The sequence below is a fragment of the Natrix helvetica genome (genome assembly GCF_964273705.1).
Source record: "Natrix helvetica genome assembly, chromosome: 4".
Classification (NCBI taxonomy): Eukaryota; Metazoa; Chordata; class Lepidosauria; order Squamata; family Natricidae; genus Natrix; species Natrix helvetica.
Window position 1 is genome coordinate 9878328 of NC_138550.1, and position 18119 is coordinate 9896446.

An 18119-nucleotide genomic window follows, 5' to 3' on the forward strand; every position below is an offset into this window, starting at 1 on the left:
TCGTGGAGGCAAGGGAAGGTGGCAATGTCCCAAAGGTGCTTTTTCAAAAGGCAACAGGACTTATTTTGTTTTTCCTTCAGAGTTCCTCCCAATGATATTCTTCAGATGTGTTGAGGCTACACTGCTTGAGTATAACAATACAATACAATAGTAGAGTTGGAAGGGACCTTGGAGGTCTTCTAGTCCAACCCCCTGCCTAGGCAGGAAACCCTATACCGTTTCAGACAGATGGCTATCCAACATCTTCTTAAAGATTTCCAGTGTTGGGGCATTCACAACCTCTGGAGGCAAGCTGTTCCACTGATTAATTGTTCTAATTGTCAGGAAATTTCTCCTCAGTTCTAAGTTGCTTCTCTCCTTGATTAGTTTCCACCCATTGCTTCTTGTTCTACCCTCAGGTGCCTTGGAGAATAGTTTGACTCCCTCTTCTTTGTGGCAACCCCTGAGATATTGGAAGACTGCTATCATGTCTCCCCTAGTCCTTCTTTCTCTTAAGCTAAACATACCCAGTTCCTGCAACCGTTCTTCATGTTTTAGTCTCCAGTCCCCTAATCCCCTTTGTTGCTCTTCTCTGCACTCTTTCTAGAGTCTCCACATCTTTTCTACATCATGGCGACCAAAACTGAATGCAGAATTCCAAGTGTGGCCTTACCAAGGCATTATAAAGTGGTATTAACCCTTCACGTGATCTTGATTCTATCCCTCTGTTGATGCAGCCTAGGACTGTGTTGGCTTTTTTGGCAGCTGCTGCACATGGCTGGCTCATATTTAAATGGTTGTCCACTAGGACTCCAAGATCCCTTTCACAGTTACTACTACTGAGCAAGGTATCACCTACACTGTACCTGTGCATTCCATTTTTGTTGCCTAAATGTAGAACCTTACTCTTTTCACCATTGAATTTCATTTTATTAGATAGTGCCCAATGTTCAAGTTTGTCAAGATCTTTCTGTATCTTTAGCCTATCTTCTGGAGTGTTGGCTATTCCTGCCAGCTTGGTGTCATCTGCAAATTTGATGAGTTCCCCATTTATTCCCTCATCCATAACTAGCCTCAAACCAGATTGAGAAAGATTAGGGTGGATTGATCCACTGTGGATGATCTTGTTTTGAGAAATATATACCTAAACTTCGCTTAAAGCAATCGCTCAGCTCTTCTATGATAATAAGTATGATAAAAGCATTCTCCGTGGGCCCTTCTGCGGTGTTAAGTCACCAGGGGCTTTGATGGAAATAGTCCATAAAATACATCCTCTGCACAAACTTACACAATATAAGCCACAACACTCAACTGATCTTTTATGGATCTGAGCAAACAGGTCTTTTCACAGGCAACAAACAAACAAAATATTCTCACAATTCTTCCAAAAAGGTAGAAATTAGGCACTAAACTGTTTATTTCCAAATTTATAAAAATAATATCTGAAGGCATGAAACCACAAGCATCCTCCAACACAATTTAAAACGAACATCCGTGCATTGTGGGGGAAACAAAAAAGAAAAAGCACTTGAAAAACCTAGTGTTCCAGACACTCTTCTTTACTTTTCATACACAACTGAAGTTCTTAGGTATGAAAAAAGTGAACAGCCACTGATTTCTTTTTTAAAAATTGTCATGCTATAATTTAAAGCAAATATTTTTATTACTACATAGAATAGGTCTTCCCCCCCGCCTCCCCCTCCCCCCCGGCGACAAAAAACCCCCAACAGTTCTGACTGTGGAAATGGTGACTTGGCTGTATAATAACTAATAGGGTGATGGCGAAACTTTTCGGCTTCAAGTGACCAAACCAGATCGTGCGTGTGCCAGGGCATTTTAAAACCCGAAGACTAGCTGGCCAGCATGCCCATGCCTGTTTTTTGGGGCTGTTTTCAGGCCGTTTTCCAATTGTTTTTTGGCACAAAAATGGCCCCAAACAGCCTGAAAATGGCCCAAAAATGGTTTGAAAAAGGCCTGAAAAATGGCTAAAACCAGGGTGTTTTGGGGGCCATTTTCCAGGCCATTTCCAGGGTGTTTTGGGTCATTTTCAGGCCGTTTTCAGGGCCCAAAATGGCCTGTTTCTGGTTTTCGGCACACCAGAACAGCTGGAGACAGCGTGCACGCCCATAGAGAAGGCTCTGAGTGCCACCTCTGGCACACGTGCCATAGGTTCGCCATCATGGCACTAATATCTTAATAAAACCTGGGTCCCAATTTATAGATGCTTTGCATTTAAGAGTGCCCATGGGTTTCATTGGAAAAGAAGTGATTCAACTATAAACAGGAACACGGTGCTTGAAATGGCACAGAGTCCATTGAGTGGCTGCCCAAATTAAGACCTACAGGAGACCTTGCAATTTAACACTCCAAACTAAATGACTGACCAGCTTTTTCTCTTGTCCAATAACGGGGAGGGGTGTCTGTGTCTCCAATTGTAGACTTCCAAGTCCCAGAATTTGTAAGATTTGCAAACTTCAAGTTCTAGAATTTTCCAGCCAGCTATGCTGAGGAATTCTGAGTTGAAGCCCCAATAAGCCTTAAAAGTTGCTAAAATTGAGGATCCCTGCAATAGGAGACTACAAAAATGGCAGACAAAGAATGTTGTCAATTTCCATCAGGAATATACAGTGCTGGGAATGATTCTGTACAATGAATCGATCCCTAAACAGGCCTCAACCACAGAAGCCTGGGGAAACTGTTCACTGCACCTCAAGTGCCAACAGCTTATTTCAAGGGCAGCAAAAAAATAAGAAGGAGGAGGAGGAGGAGGAGGAGGAGGAGGAAGGAAGAAGGAAGAAGAAGAAAACCCAGGAAAGTTACACTATTGTAACTTCTGTGGTTAAAAATCAGACTTCATCAAGGTAAGTAAATGAAGATGCAACTGACAACCTGGGGAGTGAAAAACTGTTCTCCAAAGATGCCTGCAGCTATTGGTTTCAAGTCTTTCTAGCCGCCTTGTTGCCTTTGAACAATCTGGCGTGCAATATGAACTGGATCCAAGTGTCATGCTAATGAAACATGACAATGCTGGGAAGTAAAATTACAACTGTTAACAAAGAGCAACCGTTTGATATTCTGAGACCAAATTGACCTCTCGTTGGAAAATAACTCTCCAGAAACTTGTAAGTAGACAATTAAGATCAACTTGGATGTTTTGCACGTACTCCAGTTTTTACATGTTATATTAAACCATGGCTTTGTTCTTGAAGAACAATTTTTTTTCCTGCTTTCAAATATCAGAAGTGTTTGTATTCACCATGCTCTACTTTGCTTGCAATTAAAATTCTGCTTGCCTTGCCTTTATGCAATTTGCTGTCTTGCTCAGAGGTCAAGCCACAGGAAGCATCTATAATCACCCAAAGAATCTGCTGGGCATAACAACAGAAGTTGCCGGCAGGGTCTGTCACTCACTGAATGGCTTCTCCAGACCCCTGAATGCGGGATACTTGCATTCAAGGGTGATTGGGGTACAGCGTGGTGTCTTTTAGGCAGAAATTCAAAGAAGCAGACCACCTAGATCTGAAAAGTAGATGCTACGGAGCTAATTGGAGGCCAAAGGACAGAAGAAACAGATTCTGAAGATGCATGGTTTTATTAAGGTCTGTCTGTTAGAATAGCATCCCCAACATTTCCTGCTCTGCGGACTGGCGGTGGCGAGGTGGGGGAGGGGACGGTTTTGTGTGCGCGCACGCTACTTGCACTAATGCAGCTTCGTGCGGGCACACTCGCCTGCTGCTTGTGGGACCAGTTCCCAACAGGCCATGGCCTGGCCCTGGGCTGCAGACTGGGGGATTTGGCCGTTTTCTAGAGTTATCTTTTCTTAGAAAATTCAGTTTAAACTGTCTCAAATGCTTATTAAGAATCACAACCATGAAAGGCTGCTTCATTTTCCTCTTATAACTGCCAGATTAAAATCTTTTTTAAAAAAAATATAGAAATATTATAAATACAAGGGCTTTTTAAATAGGCCCCCCTTTCTGCGTGCAATCCCTTATGACTTGAGTGACGCCAACGAGTCGTTGTGCGCCTATAGCAGTTTTGCCATCTTCAAGTATATAAAAAGTTCTGTAATTTGTTATGCAACACAATTCGCCATTTACACAAAGATCCTAGTTTTGCGTAAAGCTGAACTATTTCGTACTTCTTGTGTGCATTTCAGCCTTCCCAACTTTTAACTCCCATTAAAAGTCACACTCCTGGCAAAAAGGTGCAAACTGTATGTCTCGGTATAAACCTGAGTTGCCTTACTTGCTTTACCACAAAGGAGATGGAAAAACTGATCAGCAAAGCATAGTCACTAAAATCAGGAGTGCAAATATGGACATTTTATCTATGCTATTTCCTCTTTGGATGAAGGCAAGGCTTAAGAAAAAACAAATGAAACGGACCCAAAATTTCCAGTGCCTGCTCTTTGGAAAACCTTGGCTTTCTGAATAAGTGCACAGAGGTAGCTTAGCAGCTCACTGACAATATATTTCCTGAATTCCTGGGAATTTAAAAAAGAGAAGAATTACCAGCTTCTTTGCGCAGGCAAGTCTAAAACCACCAGATTTTTCTCTACCTTTCTGCATTTAAAAACATTAAAAGATGATATAGAAATACAGCAATAGCCATTTGGGCTCCTTGCTATAGAAACAATCCTGAGAGCATCCAGCTATCTAATGAAAATTTAACTTGGATTTTCAATGTATACATTGAAATCAATTCTACATTCCTGAAAGATGCTAGAGATGACTAGCTTCTAGATATTTAGTTTGGGGCTAATGAGAACATGCACTCCCTTTATAATACGATGGCAGGGAAAATTCGGAGGTTTGCAAGGTTTCCAGAAGCATCAGTCGAAATTGGGGAGTCGGTACAACAAAACCAGTGGTCTGCCCTACTGCTTAAAAGCCATGCACTACACTCGAGCCGGAATGAATTCTTTTTTTTTCTTTTCTTTTTTTGAAGTGGGCTGCCTATAAAATCAATTTGTGTTAAAATACCAAGTCACCATTTTGCCAGGCACAAGGAACCGGAAAACTTTCCAGATTTCAAGCGTGTTCTACAACGTTTTGAGGCTCTTTTTGTTGCAATTTGGATGCTGGGAGTTCCAAGCCTGCCCATAACATGGGCTCTGCTTTCCTCATGGTGAGCTCGATCTTTGTCGCCGTCATATTGACGTAGCTCCTTTTCACATCAATCACCTGGAAGAGGGAAAATAGTGGTTTCAGTCCAAGCCATGGAACCAGAGGGCGCTTATAAGCATCTTTAAAGTCAACGCATTCAGTTGGACTACAGGTAGTCCTCGGCTTACAACAGTTCATTTACTGACTGAAGTTACAATGGCACTGAAAAAAGCGACTTATCATTTTTCACACTTACGACCACTGCGGCCGGCCCATGGTCACATGATTTACATTAGGATGTTTGACAACTGGGTCCTGTTTATGACGGTTACAATGTCCCAGGGTCATGTGACCATCTTTTGCAACCTTCTGATAATCAAAGTCAATGGGGAAGCCAGATTCATTTAACAACCGTGTTACTAACTGAACAACTGCAGTGTCTTCGCTTAACAAGTGTGGCTAGAAAACCTGTAAAATGGGACCAAACCCACTTAACAAATTTCTCATTTAGCAACATAAATTTTGAGCTGAATTGTATTCATAGGTTGAGGACTACCTGCAGTATTGGCTCATGACAGTCTATTGATTACAGAGAAATCAGTAAGCATTGTTATAACTTTGGAAAGAGGCTAAAAGTGCAAGTCCCTGAACTCTGAGGGAAAAAATCCACCTCATACATATGACCTTATATATATTACCTATGAGATAATTGTGTATAAAATGAATACAGGAAGTCCTCAAATTACAACAATTCATTTGTCAAATGGATAGCCATTTGTCTGAAATGGTATAGGGTTTCCTGCCTAGGCAGGGGGTTGGACTAGAAGACCTCAAAGGTCCCTTCCAACTCTGCTATTGTATTATTGCATTTAGTGACAGCTCGGAGTTACAATGGCACTGAAAAAAGTGACATGATCATTTTTCACACTTAGTGGCATGATCTTAGTGGCATCCCCATGGTCACATGATCAAAATCCAGACTCTTGTCAATTGACTCATATTTATGACTGTAACAGTGTTACGGTCACACAATCACCTTTTGAGACCTTCTGACAAGGAAAAATCAACGGGGAAGCCAGATTCATTTAATAAGCGTAGCAAGAAAGGTGGTAAATTGGAGCAAAACTGACTTAACTGTCTCACTTAGCAACATAAATGTTGGGCTCAGTTGTGGTCATAAATTGAAGACTATCTGCAGTTGGCAAATGAATAAGGAAATTGGAAATTTTGCTCCCAAAGTATGAAAATAGGAGGAGAATAATAACAATAGTCTTGAAGGCTTCTTATCTAGATTTCTGAGATCAAGAAGCAATTATACAATCTTTCCTAAACGTCCCACTTTTATATCAAGAGAATCAAAGGACACAACAGTTAAGTTTTTAACTTGTTTCCTAACAGCCTGTGATTGTGATGAATGAAAAACTGATTCATTGATGCCATATGGAATTTTGCAAAACACACATTTAGTAATGACTTAAGTGCACAGAATCCATTCAACAACCACTTCCACAACTGTCGACTCGACTTTGGCATTTGCATATTTTTTAAAAGACAATCACATTGCATTAGAAAAGTCCGACAACAGAATCCATAAAAAAACTTTTGAGAGAAACTTTAGTAGCATAAGATTTGAAGCAGAATTATGTACTTACACCCCATAAATTCAGATTCTGAACGAACACCTTATCACCTTCAAACACAATATGGATATTTAGCTGCAAAAAAAGAAAGGTATATCCAATGAAAGAGAAATGCAAGTTTACTCACATTTATTCAAACAGGTGTATTATTATTTGGAAGTAACTCTTCTGTTTAAATGTATGAAAGCAATGTTTCTCAAACTTGGCCAGTTGAAGATGGGTGGACTTCCAACTCACAGATTTCACCAGCCAGTTGGGGAATTCTGTGAGTTGAAGTCCACCCATCTTCAACTGGCCAAAGTTGAGAAACACTGTACGAAAGAAAAACAGATGTTCCAATTCTTTCAACCACTCTTTTACAAAATTCCATTTCTAGATTATCTTACTGCCATTTTCTGAACTGGTTCTGATTTCTCTGATTCCTTCTTAAAGCATGGTGACCCAAACTTGATACCACCCCAGATACCCAAACAAAACATAGGAGAGCAGAATGATTAATCCCACAATTGGGAAGTTGTGTGCCTACACTGATGCTGTGTAAAATTGTATCTGCCTTTTTTTGCAAACGCATCATACCGCTGGCTCAGATCCAATTTGCAAACCAGCCTTTATCCCAAGCTCTTTTTCACAATTGCTGTTATTAATCCAGCATTTGCCACCTCGTTTCCATGTGCTAAATTTCTAAAGGAAGAACCCTGCATTTGCTTCTATTAAATCGCATTGCTATTTTCAGCCCATCTTTTTAACTTGATTTTTTTAAAAAAATTGTCTTCCGAAGTATTAACTACACCACCCAATGTTGTGGCCTCTACAAAGTTGGTAGGTGATCTCTTTATGTTCTCATCCAATAAAAATGTTGAAAATTACAAGCTCCGGTTCTGAACTGTGCGTCACCTCGCTTAAAACCTCTCTACAATTTGATGAAGAGCTGCTGGTGATTACTCTTTGGATGTGATTATTGAACCAATTATATATTCATTACATTGTCATGCCCTCCCTCCAACAGGTAATTTGTTTTTTAATCAGCCTCACATAAAAGGAGCTACAAAGAACTAAGAACACCTCTATATGTTTATCTCTGTGTGCATATACTTTATTGCAACTAATTTCATAGGCATAGTTTATTGTCGTGTTGCTCTGTGGAAGATGTCTCACATACTTCGCATTCTAATGCCGTACAATCTCCTCTGGTGGTACATACCAGTGGTGGATTGCAGGTGGTACCCCCCGGTACGGGCCTGCCTGGAGCACCGGATACCATTCCGGTACAGTGCTCTGAAGGGCCCACCTGAGCTCCTTACTGGTCTTTTAAGTCTTCGGTGCTTCCGTGCATGGTGAGTATAGCGCCTGCGCTCCATTGAGCAGCTGGAGTGTTGTGGAGGCTCGTGGAGGCGCTAAGACACATGCACTCGCGCTGTGCGAGTCCATGTGGACGCCACTGGGCCCGTTCCAAACAGTACCAACTACCGGTTGGAACGGGATCCGGAACCCATCATTGGTACAGACCTAACTCCCTCTAAAAAGTTTAAATGCTAGGAAAGGTTGAAGGAAGGAGAGGATGAGGATGATCAGCAGCAAGATGGATGCACTCTGTTATAGTGGCCACTAAGCACATCGTTGGAAGACCTGAAGTACCAGATTAGGGGCAGACCACTATAGGGGAATTCTCTGTACGCTGAGTCAACACTGAAGGTCTGTAGGGATTCTCAGTCATCCAGGTCATGGTTGTCCCAAAGGTGCTTTTTCAGGAGGCAACTTGTTTTTAAAAAAATTTAAGATGTTTCGCTTCTCATCCAAGAAGCCTCTTCAGCTCTGGCAGGATATTCCTTGCAGACAGCTTGGTCATTTGCATCCTTTTAGAGGGTTGGTGAAACACTTGGAGGTTTATTTGTGTCCTCAAGGTCACCTGAGTAGTGCTCCTGGTTCCTTTAGTCTGCAATTTTTTCTTCTGGAAATAAATCCTTCCATTCCCCACTATCCTGTCAGAGCTGAAGAAGCTTCTTGGATGAGAAGCGAAATGTCTTCAAAAGAAAAAAAACAAGAAAGTTCAGTTGCGTCCTGAAAAAGCACCTTTGGGACAGAGTCAACACTGAGTTGATGGCATGTAATCAATCAATCAATCAATCGTTTGTGCATGTATGTCAGCCCCACCAAAGGAAAAAAGTAACTTACTAATGTACTGTTTGCCTCTACCCGGCTAAGTTCAGGAATGGAGTTCTTCGCATAGATTGAGATTGTCACTTCACGCCCAGTTTGATGCCAGTCGTGCCTGCATGGCACCACCTTCTTCCCCTTAAAGTTGAGCAGACAAACATGATTAATTTTTCATTTTAAAAAACTTGCTATCTATTTTTTCATTGGAGTGAAGATTGCTCAATGTAATCTCCAATGTAGTCAATGTAGCTAAACAGTATAGCTGCAACTACTTACGGCATCCTTCTTAATCCACAGGTGTGTTCCTGTTGTGCAGCCCTCTTGAGCCAAAAAAGTATTAAAGTCTGATGTTTTCCTCTTACAGCAACTCCAGTACTTCATCCTATATATTGCAAAGGGCAGAGGGGAAAAAAATAAATCTTACATAGAATCACATAGCACTATTGCTAGTCATCCAAATATGCTGCTCGTCTATAAAGAATTTTAAGAATGAATTTAGCCACATGATACCCACCCTTCATGGAATATTGGCACACCAGCATGATAGATACATACGCCCTCCATGCTGCCTGGTCCTTCAAATGTCTAGGGACACATCAACAGAAAATAGTTCATTAGCCACTGAATTACAGCAGGTTAAATCCCAGTGCTTGCCAAGCAGGAAAAAGTCACGCATGGCCACAGGCGTTTTTATTATTTTGCAATTCCCATTGGTCTTCAGCTGAAAGCGTTACACAATGAGCCAAGTTTCTTCCAGCTGTCTGGATGAGAAAGAAAGGGGGAGGAGGGAAGGCTTTTCTGTGGCTCTTTTAAGGGACGTTGGAAAAATATTTACCTATGCAGATTTGGATCAACATTTGAACTTTGTTTAAAATAATTACTTCTTGTTGTTATGATTCATGTGTATTTAAAAATAAGAAAATGGGTGAAAACTCCCTTGGCTGCGAATGCAAAAAAAAAAAAGACGTTGATATATATGTACCAGGTTTCCCCGAAAGTAAGACAGGGTCTTATTTTCTTTTGACCCCCGAAATAAGTGCTTGGCCTTATTTTCAGGGAGGTCTTATTCTTTTTGAGGTGCAGGAGCTGGCGAGCATGGTCACCTCATAGCTGCTGCTCTGTTGCAATATTTTAGGGAGGGCTTCTTTTCAGGGGAGGGTTTATTTTAGCACATGCGCTCAAAAGCCCAATTGGCCTTGTTTTCCGGGGAGGTCTTATTTTCAGGGAAACAGGGTATAACTATTCATGGGATATGTTGATGTAACATTGGTTGGCGGGTCTACACTAAAACAACAACATGAAGTAAAACTGACGGTCTACTGTGTTGTTTAAATGAGATTTAAAGATATTTTACCTTTGAACAGCCTGCATTTTTGCACGGAGTCCCAATCTTTATCTCATCGCTATCATCTTCTGTAAAATAAAATATTCTCCTTTAGAACATTTCTAAGTTTTCATACTTAAAAGAATTTTTTTTGGGGGGGGGGAGGATTGGGATGTACTGTATAACAGATCAGAGGAGCACTCACACTGAGTATTTTGCACACAAGATGTTTGCTTTTCAAACGATAGCACCATGCACACTGCAAAAATGAAGTATAATAATAATGGACACCACACATTCTTTGGTAAAATCACCTTGGAATATTATTAAGCTGCCTACCTTTTTTTACTTCATTTTCCGTTGATAGCTTTAGCTTTTCTAACGATTGTTTCAAGGACGCCGATACTTTTAACTGCAAGCAGCTCATTGGTTCATCAGAACTAAGGAACCACAGGGGGGAAAATGTTTATTCAGTCTCAACAACTAACTATTTTGATATTTTAAGGAAAAAGAGTTAAAAAGAGTTCTTAATATTAATATCCTTGGTAGTTACTCTTATGATTAAAGAGGATTATATCGTATAGATTTGCAATTTTATCCAAGATTGGTTTACAAAGGTATTTTGGGTTTCTCCGGGAATAAAGTAAAATAAAACATAGACATTACACTTAGAAAGCAAGTAATAAATTTAAAAAAAAGTTATAACCTATGAAGTTGATTTGGCATTAATGCCAGTCTTAATTGCAGTATTATCGCAGTATTGTTACCTTGGTCTTTGAATGGTTTCTACTGGCCTTGGTGCTTGAATTATGTGCTCTTGAAATTTAGGTTTCAGATCAGCTAATTCTTTTCGTTCAGAGGTAGTTTTCACTTCAGGTTTGACCGGCTCAGGGGGTTTCTCACTATTATGGAAGCCCTTGGTGCAACCCTGTTGTAAAAAAAAAAACACTATTTAATACAAATTGTTACTCAGTTCCATCAATGTACTTGAAAATGTCTCTTTTCTTATTAGCCCCCAGATTCTTTATCATTCTAACCTGTATGCTTGGTTAAGCAGATATTCCCCCCCCCCACTTTTTTTTACTAGACTAATCATACATTAGTATGGTTGGTACACCTATACCAACTTCTGTTCTTCACGGTATTGTAAGATGGTAGGATAGCAGAGTTCGTGTGTTTTAAAAAAGCTTAGATAATAAGACTCCCATTTAAACACAATATGCCGGGTAGTATACTAGCCGGAAATTAAATAAAGCCAGCTAGCTTTTGCATGTGTTTGCCAATGGAAAAATTGACTGAATTTGGCACTCAAGCATTAATATCATACAATAGTTAAATAAAAACCTACGTAGCTACTAATACATACCTTAATGCTTAAGAAATCAGAAAAGTCTGTTGTTCTTCTTTTACAGCATGACCAGCCCTGTAAAAATATGGTGGCATTGAAATCTTATCTAGTGTCAGGTGCAAACAACCGGACCTATACATGTAGAGCTACCTTATTTTTATCTGCCTATAGTACAGGAGTGTACCCAGACTGGCAAATTTCGTCTGGGAAAGACCAGATAAGGCCTAAGTCATTCAAGGGGGAGGAGTTTAGACTTAGTTCTGTTGTATTTAGCTGTTAGGGAGTCCAGGTTGATTCCTTGCTTGAGCCTAGGTTGGTTGCTTTCCAACTTCTAGCGAATATTATTAAAGAACACGTGAACTAAAGAGAAGAAAATTTAACACTAATCTGATAATGCCATATTCCTCTTAAATTATTTGAGGAATCCTATTTTTCTGTCTTTCAGTTGCATCATTTCTTTTCATTTCTGTTTTGTACTGCCCAACTAAGGCTTGATTAAGCAATGAAACAAGTTAATTAAATTTACAATCAAAATGCGAATCATACCTAGCAAATACTTTTTCCTAACTGAGCCAAAAAATCTGAATAAACTGAAAAGCATTCAACGCAATTCAGTTGGCTGCGTCTAGCAACCTTTTCTCATGATTTAGCATGTATTTATACTGAAAGTCGGTGTTGTTTGAAGAACCCATGAGTTTTTACTACATTCGGATAAACTGATAAGGCCACGAGAACACTTGAAATAACTGCAATTAGTATGATTTAGTTTCAGTTTTTAAAAAGCCATTGAAATAATTATATTTGCCCACTTACTTTAAGAGCATCATGAAAGACAGGTACACCTGGGTGATATGTGCATGATTCTAAAAATGAAAAAGCAAATAGCTTAGCTAAACTCGAGTGAACAACTTTATACGAGCAGTATTTAGCAGAACAAATTACTCTTTATGCAACAGTAATATTTTCAAGATATGAAATAAAGCCTGCAATTTCCCATAAATTCTTTTTCTCTACTGACCGATTGTCCTTGTTCCTCTCTCATCTCTACTGGGTTCTGGTAGTCTAAATTTAGAATTTAGGCTGTTCGGGGAAAGAGTATCCCTTAGTTATTATTGTCACAATGTATTATGTAATAATATTTTGTTATATAAAGAAATATACCTGAAATGTTTCTTGGCAAATCATAATTCTGTTATAATAAGGTTTCGTTTGTGTAACACATATTCCTCAAGGCACTGTAAGTGTACATTCCACATGGTCATCATGCATATTGCTTAAACTTATCTTCTAAAATAAGGTTGAAATATTAATTGTGCAAGAGAAATAAAGTTCTTCCTTAATGATCACCATGTAAACTCCGCAGAAATATTACTTCACAAATATTTAGATCATGCTTTTTAAAAAAAAAAAAGCGAGCAAAACAATAACTGAACTCTTATATTCAAGATGAATGTAACATCTAAACATCAGATAAAGGGATGCGGATAAATACAGTAGATTCTCATTATTCACAGATTCTGTATTTCTGAATTTGTCTACTTGCTGAAATTTGTAACTGCAATCAATATCTGCAGTGATTTCATGGTCATTCACAGCCATGCAGAAGAGCAAAAGAATGAATTGCTTGACAGACACAGTCACAACTGAGGTTTCAGTATTGACCAATTCAATGTTTGCATCTTTATAGAAGGTAACCACTACAAATATTGAGAGTTGACTGCACATTACATTCACTAGCCCTCTGCTATAGCGTTGCTAACTCTTTACTGATGGAGGAAAGAACCTCTCCAAGAATGGGAAAATATCCTGAAAAATAATAATTAAAGCCAGAGTTCTCAGTTGAGTGCCTTCCCAAAGGTAGAAGACATGGAAGGAGATGGGAACACAGCAATCGGAGTCTGCTGGTGTTCCAGCCATTCAATCCATGCAGTTTCTTTCTGACAAAGGGTTCTTCTTTAACATTATCACAGGGTATCATCAGGTAAAAAGATGTTGGAAAAATTGCTGCTGGAGAGAGACATGGAAGGAAGAGATAGCCATGTGCACATTGGCAACGCCTGATTTCTTTCTTCTATATATTATTTATATATGAACATCAAGGAAAAATATTTTAACAAGACAATGATTTCAGTTTATGTATTAGAAGTTATAATTAAACATAACTTGCACATATGCAAAAGGGGGCTAAGAATGCTCACACAAAAATTGCTAATATGCCAAATGCTGCGTTATGTAACGAGGGATGTGCAGTGATCCCGATCTGAAGAGGGAAAAGCTGTTAATGAAGCAATGAAGGAACCCACATGTTTTCACCTGCTGCAACTTGTCATACATCAGTTACAGGGATTGGGCTACAGCTACAGTGAGAAATATACAGTAATTTTAAGGAGTTGCCAATAGGTGAGAAGTACATGTGTACTTATTATTTCAGCTTATCACAACATTGAAGGCGGCTTATGGCAATAAAATAAATAAATACAAAATACCAAAGAATGTAAAGCAACCATAAGATTCATATCCCAAAGGTGCTTTTTCAAGAGGCAACTGGACTTTATTTTATCTTTGAAGACGTTTTCCTTCTCATCCAAGAAGCTTCTTCAGCTCTGACTGGATGGTGGGGAATGGAAGGGTTTATTTGTGTCATCAAGGTCACCTGAGTAGTGCATATGGATGTGGAGCCTTCTTGGAACTGCTGAAAGGACTGTGTTGTAGACTGGAGATAGATGATGAAGACATTCCTTCCATTCCTCACCATCCAATCAGACCTGAAGAAGCTTCTTGGATGAGAAGCGAAACGTCTTCGAAGAAAAAAACAAGAAAGTTGCACCTTTGGGACAACCATGACCTGGATGACTGAGAATCTCTACGGACCGCAAGCTTCATATAATTGAAAACAAAAATAAAATTAAAACCCATCAGATAATGAACAATTATGAGCTTGACAATAACCAAGCTTTTGGCTACAAGGGACATCTTAAGAGAGCATCTTCAAGCTGATTAAAGCACCAGCCAACTTGAGTTACTGTATACACCTTGCAATCAAAATTCTGCCATATAATCTATGATAAACAATTGTATATTTATCTCTCCTCTTTCCTTTCCTTCTTTCCTATCCCTAGCAAGCTTTTACAGATCTCAAAAGTTAGCGGACTACCAGGGCTGCAGGCCAGACAGGTGTTGAGGTGTGAGGAAGTCAAAGAGCACCCCCCCCCAAAAAAAAAAAATAGGCAGTGATGGACCCCTCCTGTGTTGTTGAACACTGTTAATGCTGTGTTGTAGCATTTTACCAATGACTAGCACCAATGACCTTAGGGGACCTTGACAGAACAAATGGAGTCAGACCAGGTTTAAAAATAGTTTCTATCCTTGGGTTGTCAGACAATCACTACACGCAGAAACGTATGACTTCCTTCCTTCCTTCCTTCCTTCCTTCCTTCCTTCCTTCCTTCCTTCCTTCCTTCCTTCCTAATTACTTGCATAGAGATTATTCTTCATACTATTTATATTGTTTGCATTTGTTGCCATAGATTGCACCAGTGAGGCTAAAACCAATTGTATATATGTTGTACAATGACAACAAAGGCTATACTATCCCAAATTCCACAGCTGTCCACTTGGAAGGAAGGGCAAAACCCCATCCAGGAAAGAGGCAACCCTGCTCCCCCCCCCCCCCTCTTATTTATTAAATGTATTGGCAGCCCATCTCAACCCCAGGGTAACTCGGGGGAGGGGAATTGTCAAGAGAAAAGTCAGGGGTCAAGCTGGACTCCAAAGGAGGCTTTAGATCCGTGTCTGGCCCGCTTGTATGTTGAGTGGACTTCAACTCCCAGAATCCTCTCGCTAGAATGACTATCATTAAGTGTTGTACTTTATGATTCTTGACAAATGTATCTTTTCTTTTATGTACCGAGAGCATATGCACCAAAGACAAATTCCTTGTGTGCCCAATCACACTTGGCCAATAAAGAATTCTATTCTATTCTCTCTAATTCTATTCTACTCTATTCTCTATTCTATTGTCTCTAATTCTATTCTATTCTGTGTAATTCTATTTTATTCTATTCTGCCTAATTCTATTCTATTCTGTGTAATTCTATTTTATTTTATTCTAATTCTATTCTGTCTAATTCTATTTTATTCTATTCTGCCTTATTCTAATTCTATTCTGTCTAATTCTATTTTATTCTATTCTGCCTAATTCTATTCTATTCTGTCTAATTCTGTTCTGTTTTATTCTAATTCTATTCTGTCTAATTCTATTCTATTTTATTCTATTCTGTCTACTCTATTCTATTTTATTCTCTTTAATTCTATTTTATTCTCTTCTCTCTAATTCTATTCTATTCTAATTCTATTCTATTTTATTCTCTTTAATTCTACTCTCTCTAATTTTATTTTGTTCTATTCTCTCTAATTCTATTCTATTCTCCCTAATTCCATTCTATTCTTATTCTACTCTCTCTAATTCTATTCCAAACTCTACCCTGAACTCTGTCCTGTCCTATAGAGGGAATTCGGGAAGTTGAAGTCCAGCCACCTTTAAAGGGGCCCAGATTGAGGCCATTGGAATTAAGAGAGGCTCGTTTTGAGTCCAGCTCGACCCTTGACTTTCCTCTTGACAACTACGGCCAGAGTTACCCTGGAGGTTAAGATGGGATGGCAATAAATGTAATAAATTTATCATTTATTAGGGTTTTTTTTCCGCCTCCCACACCATCCGTCACAGGCGTCGAGGGAACCCCCACCCCCTCATAAGCACCCGCAAGGCGACCTTCCTTCCTGACAGGATCTGGGCTCCAAATCCCATCGCCCCAAGTAGCCGCCTTCGCCCCCCGGCCGTGCTTGGCTGCGCACCATGGAGACTGTAGTAGTCCCCGCTCTCGGGAAGGCGGCGAAGCCGACGATGCAGGGGAAGTTGAGGGGGTAAAAAAGGGCCGCGCTCACCTTCCGTGTTGGTGGCGGGGTCGAAGCGCTGGCCGCATCCCCGGTTGTAGCAGAGCAGAGCCATGGCCGATGAGTAGAAGGAGGAATCGCCGGTCGCGTCTGATTCAGAGAGGCCGAATGACTGACAGGAAGGAAAGAAGTCGCCGCCTTTTCCGGGTTCCCGACAGTTTTTCCGAACGGCAGTTTCGGGAAGCTTCGCGAAACTTCGCAGAGGTTGTGGCGGCGGGCGCAGGCGCAGAAGCGTAACCCACCGGGCGCTTGGAATTGGAGGCGAAGGACGAGCGGCGCAAGCGCGTCAGGGAGCCGGTAGGCGCGAGTTTGTTTTTTTTCTGTCACCTGGGTATTTATTTATTTATTTGTTTGCTTATTTATGTATTTATTATTTATATATGTGTGTGTGTATGTGTGTGTGTATATAATACTTTTTATTATGTTATGTTATATTATTTTATTACCTTATTATTTACTTTATTACCTTATTATTTTATTATTTATTGATTTATTTTATTATTTATTTTATTTCATTATTTATTGATTTATTATGTATTTATTATTTATATGTGTGGAGGGGTATGTATATGTACGTGTGTGTATATAATATTTGCGTTATGTTATGTTATGTTATTATGTTATGTTATTTTATTATTTATTGATTTATTATGTATTTATTATTTATATGTGTGTGTGTCTGTGTGTGTGCGTATGTATATGTACGTGTGTGTATATATTTGTATTATGTTATTATGCTATTATGTTGTTTTATTACTTTATTACATTTATTTATTTATATTTATTTATTTATTTATTTATTTATTTATTTATTTATTTATTTATTTATTTATTTATTTATTTATTTATGTTTATCCGAGAGAGGTGAATTAAACAACTGAGAGGGGTTTTTTTTGTTTTGTTTTTGCAAAAGCTAATCCTGGATATTGTTCACTGGGTCAAGAAATGTTTCTTCAAAGGAAAAAAACAACAACAGAAAGTCCAGTTGAATATAAACAGAATATTACCAGATGTGGGATAAATGGTATAGGTGGATGGAGGAAAGAAACAAGGATCAATGAAAGAAGTCATTAAAACCCAAAGATAGTAGTTAAGGAGAATTAACATACATATATATATAATGTCTGTGTGTGTTGTATTTGTGCTGATAAATAAATAAAGGGAGACTAGTATAGATCTATTTCAAGCTATTTAGCTCTCATCAGCTAGCCATACCCTTACTGGGATTCGAACCAGGGCTGTATTACATATTAGGCAGTTGGGCAGAGCCAAAAAAGGTTCGCCATCGCTGCTGTATTGTGTAAATCTAGTGTACGTCTAAGTTTTATGTGTATGTATTTTGTATGTTTGTAAATAAATAAAAATATTTTTTTAAAAAAAGAAAGTCCAGTTGCCTCTTGAAAAAAAAAAAGCACCTTTGGGACAACCATGACCTGCAGGACTGAGAATCTCCATAGATATGTGTGAAGGGATCCTTTGCAAGACAGGAGCAATGGGTGTGTGGGAACCTCCCCCCTCCCTGCAAGAATGAATTTTTTTTGGGAAATATTTAAAAAGGCAGAATATTATATTTCCCCAAAGGGAGAAATGAAGAAACATGCTCAGAAAGCTGT

At 39.2% G+C, this 18119-nt stretch overlaps 1 protein-coding gene across 1 annotated transcript; it reads right to left on the reverse strand.

The window, feature by feature from the left end:
- Window positions 1-1358: 1358 nt before the first annotated feature.
- On the reverse strand, window positions 1359-16685 carry CHORDC1 (cysteine and histidine rich domain containing 1). Its single transcript, XM_081950360.1, has 11 exons — window positions 16498-16685; window positions 12367-12416; window positions 11572-11628; window positions 10973-11133; window positions 10545-10645; window positions 10236-10294; window positions 9396-9466; window positions 9158-9263; window positions 8900-9019; window positions 6740-6802; window positions 1359-5165 (listed from the first exon to the last, which is right to left on the reverse strand). Exons 1-11 carry the CDS (start codon window positions 16559-16561, stop codon window positions 5013-5015), a joined length of 1005 nt encoding a protein of 334 aa, XP_081806486.1. The 5' UTR covers window positions 16562-16685; the 3' UTR covers window positions 1359-5012.
- Window positions 16686-18119: the final 1434 nt, after the last annotated feature.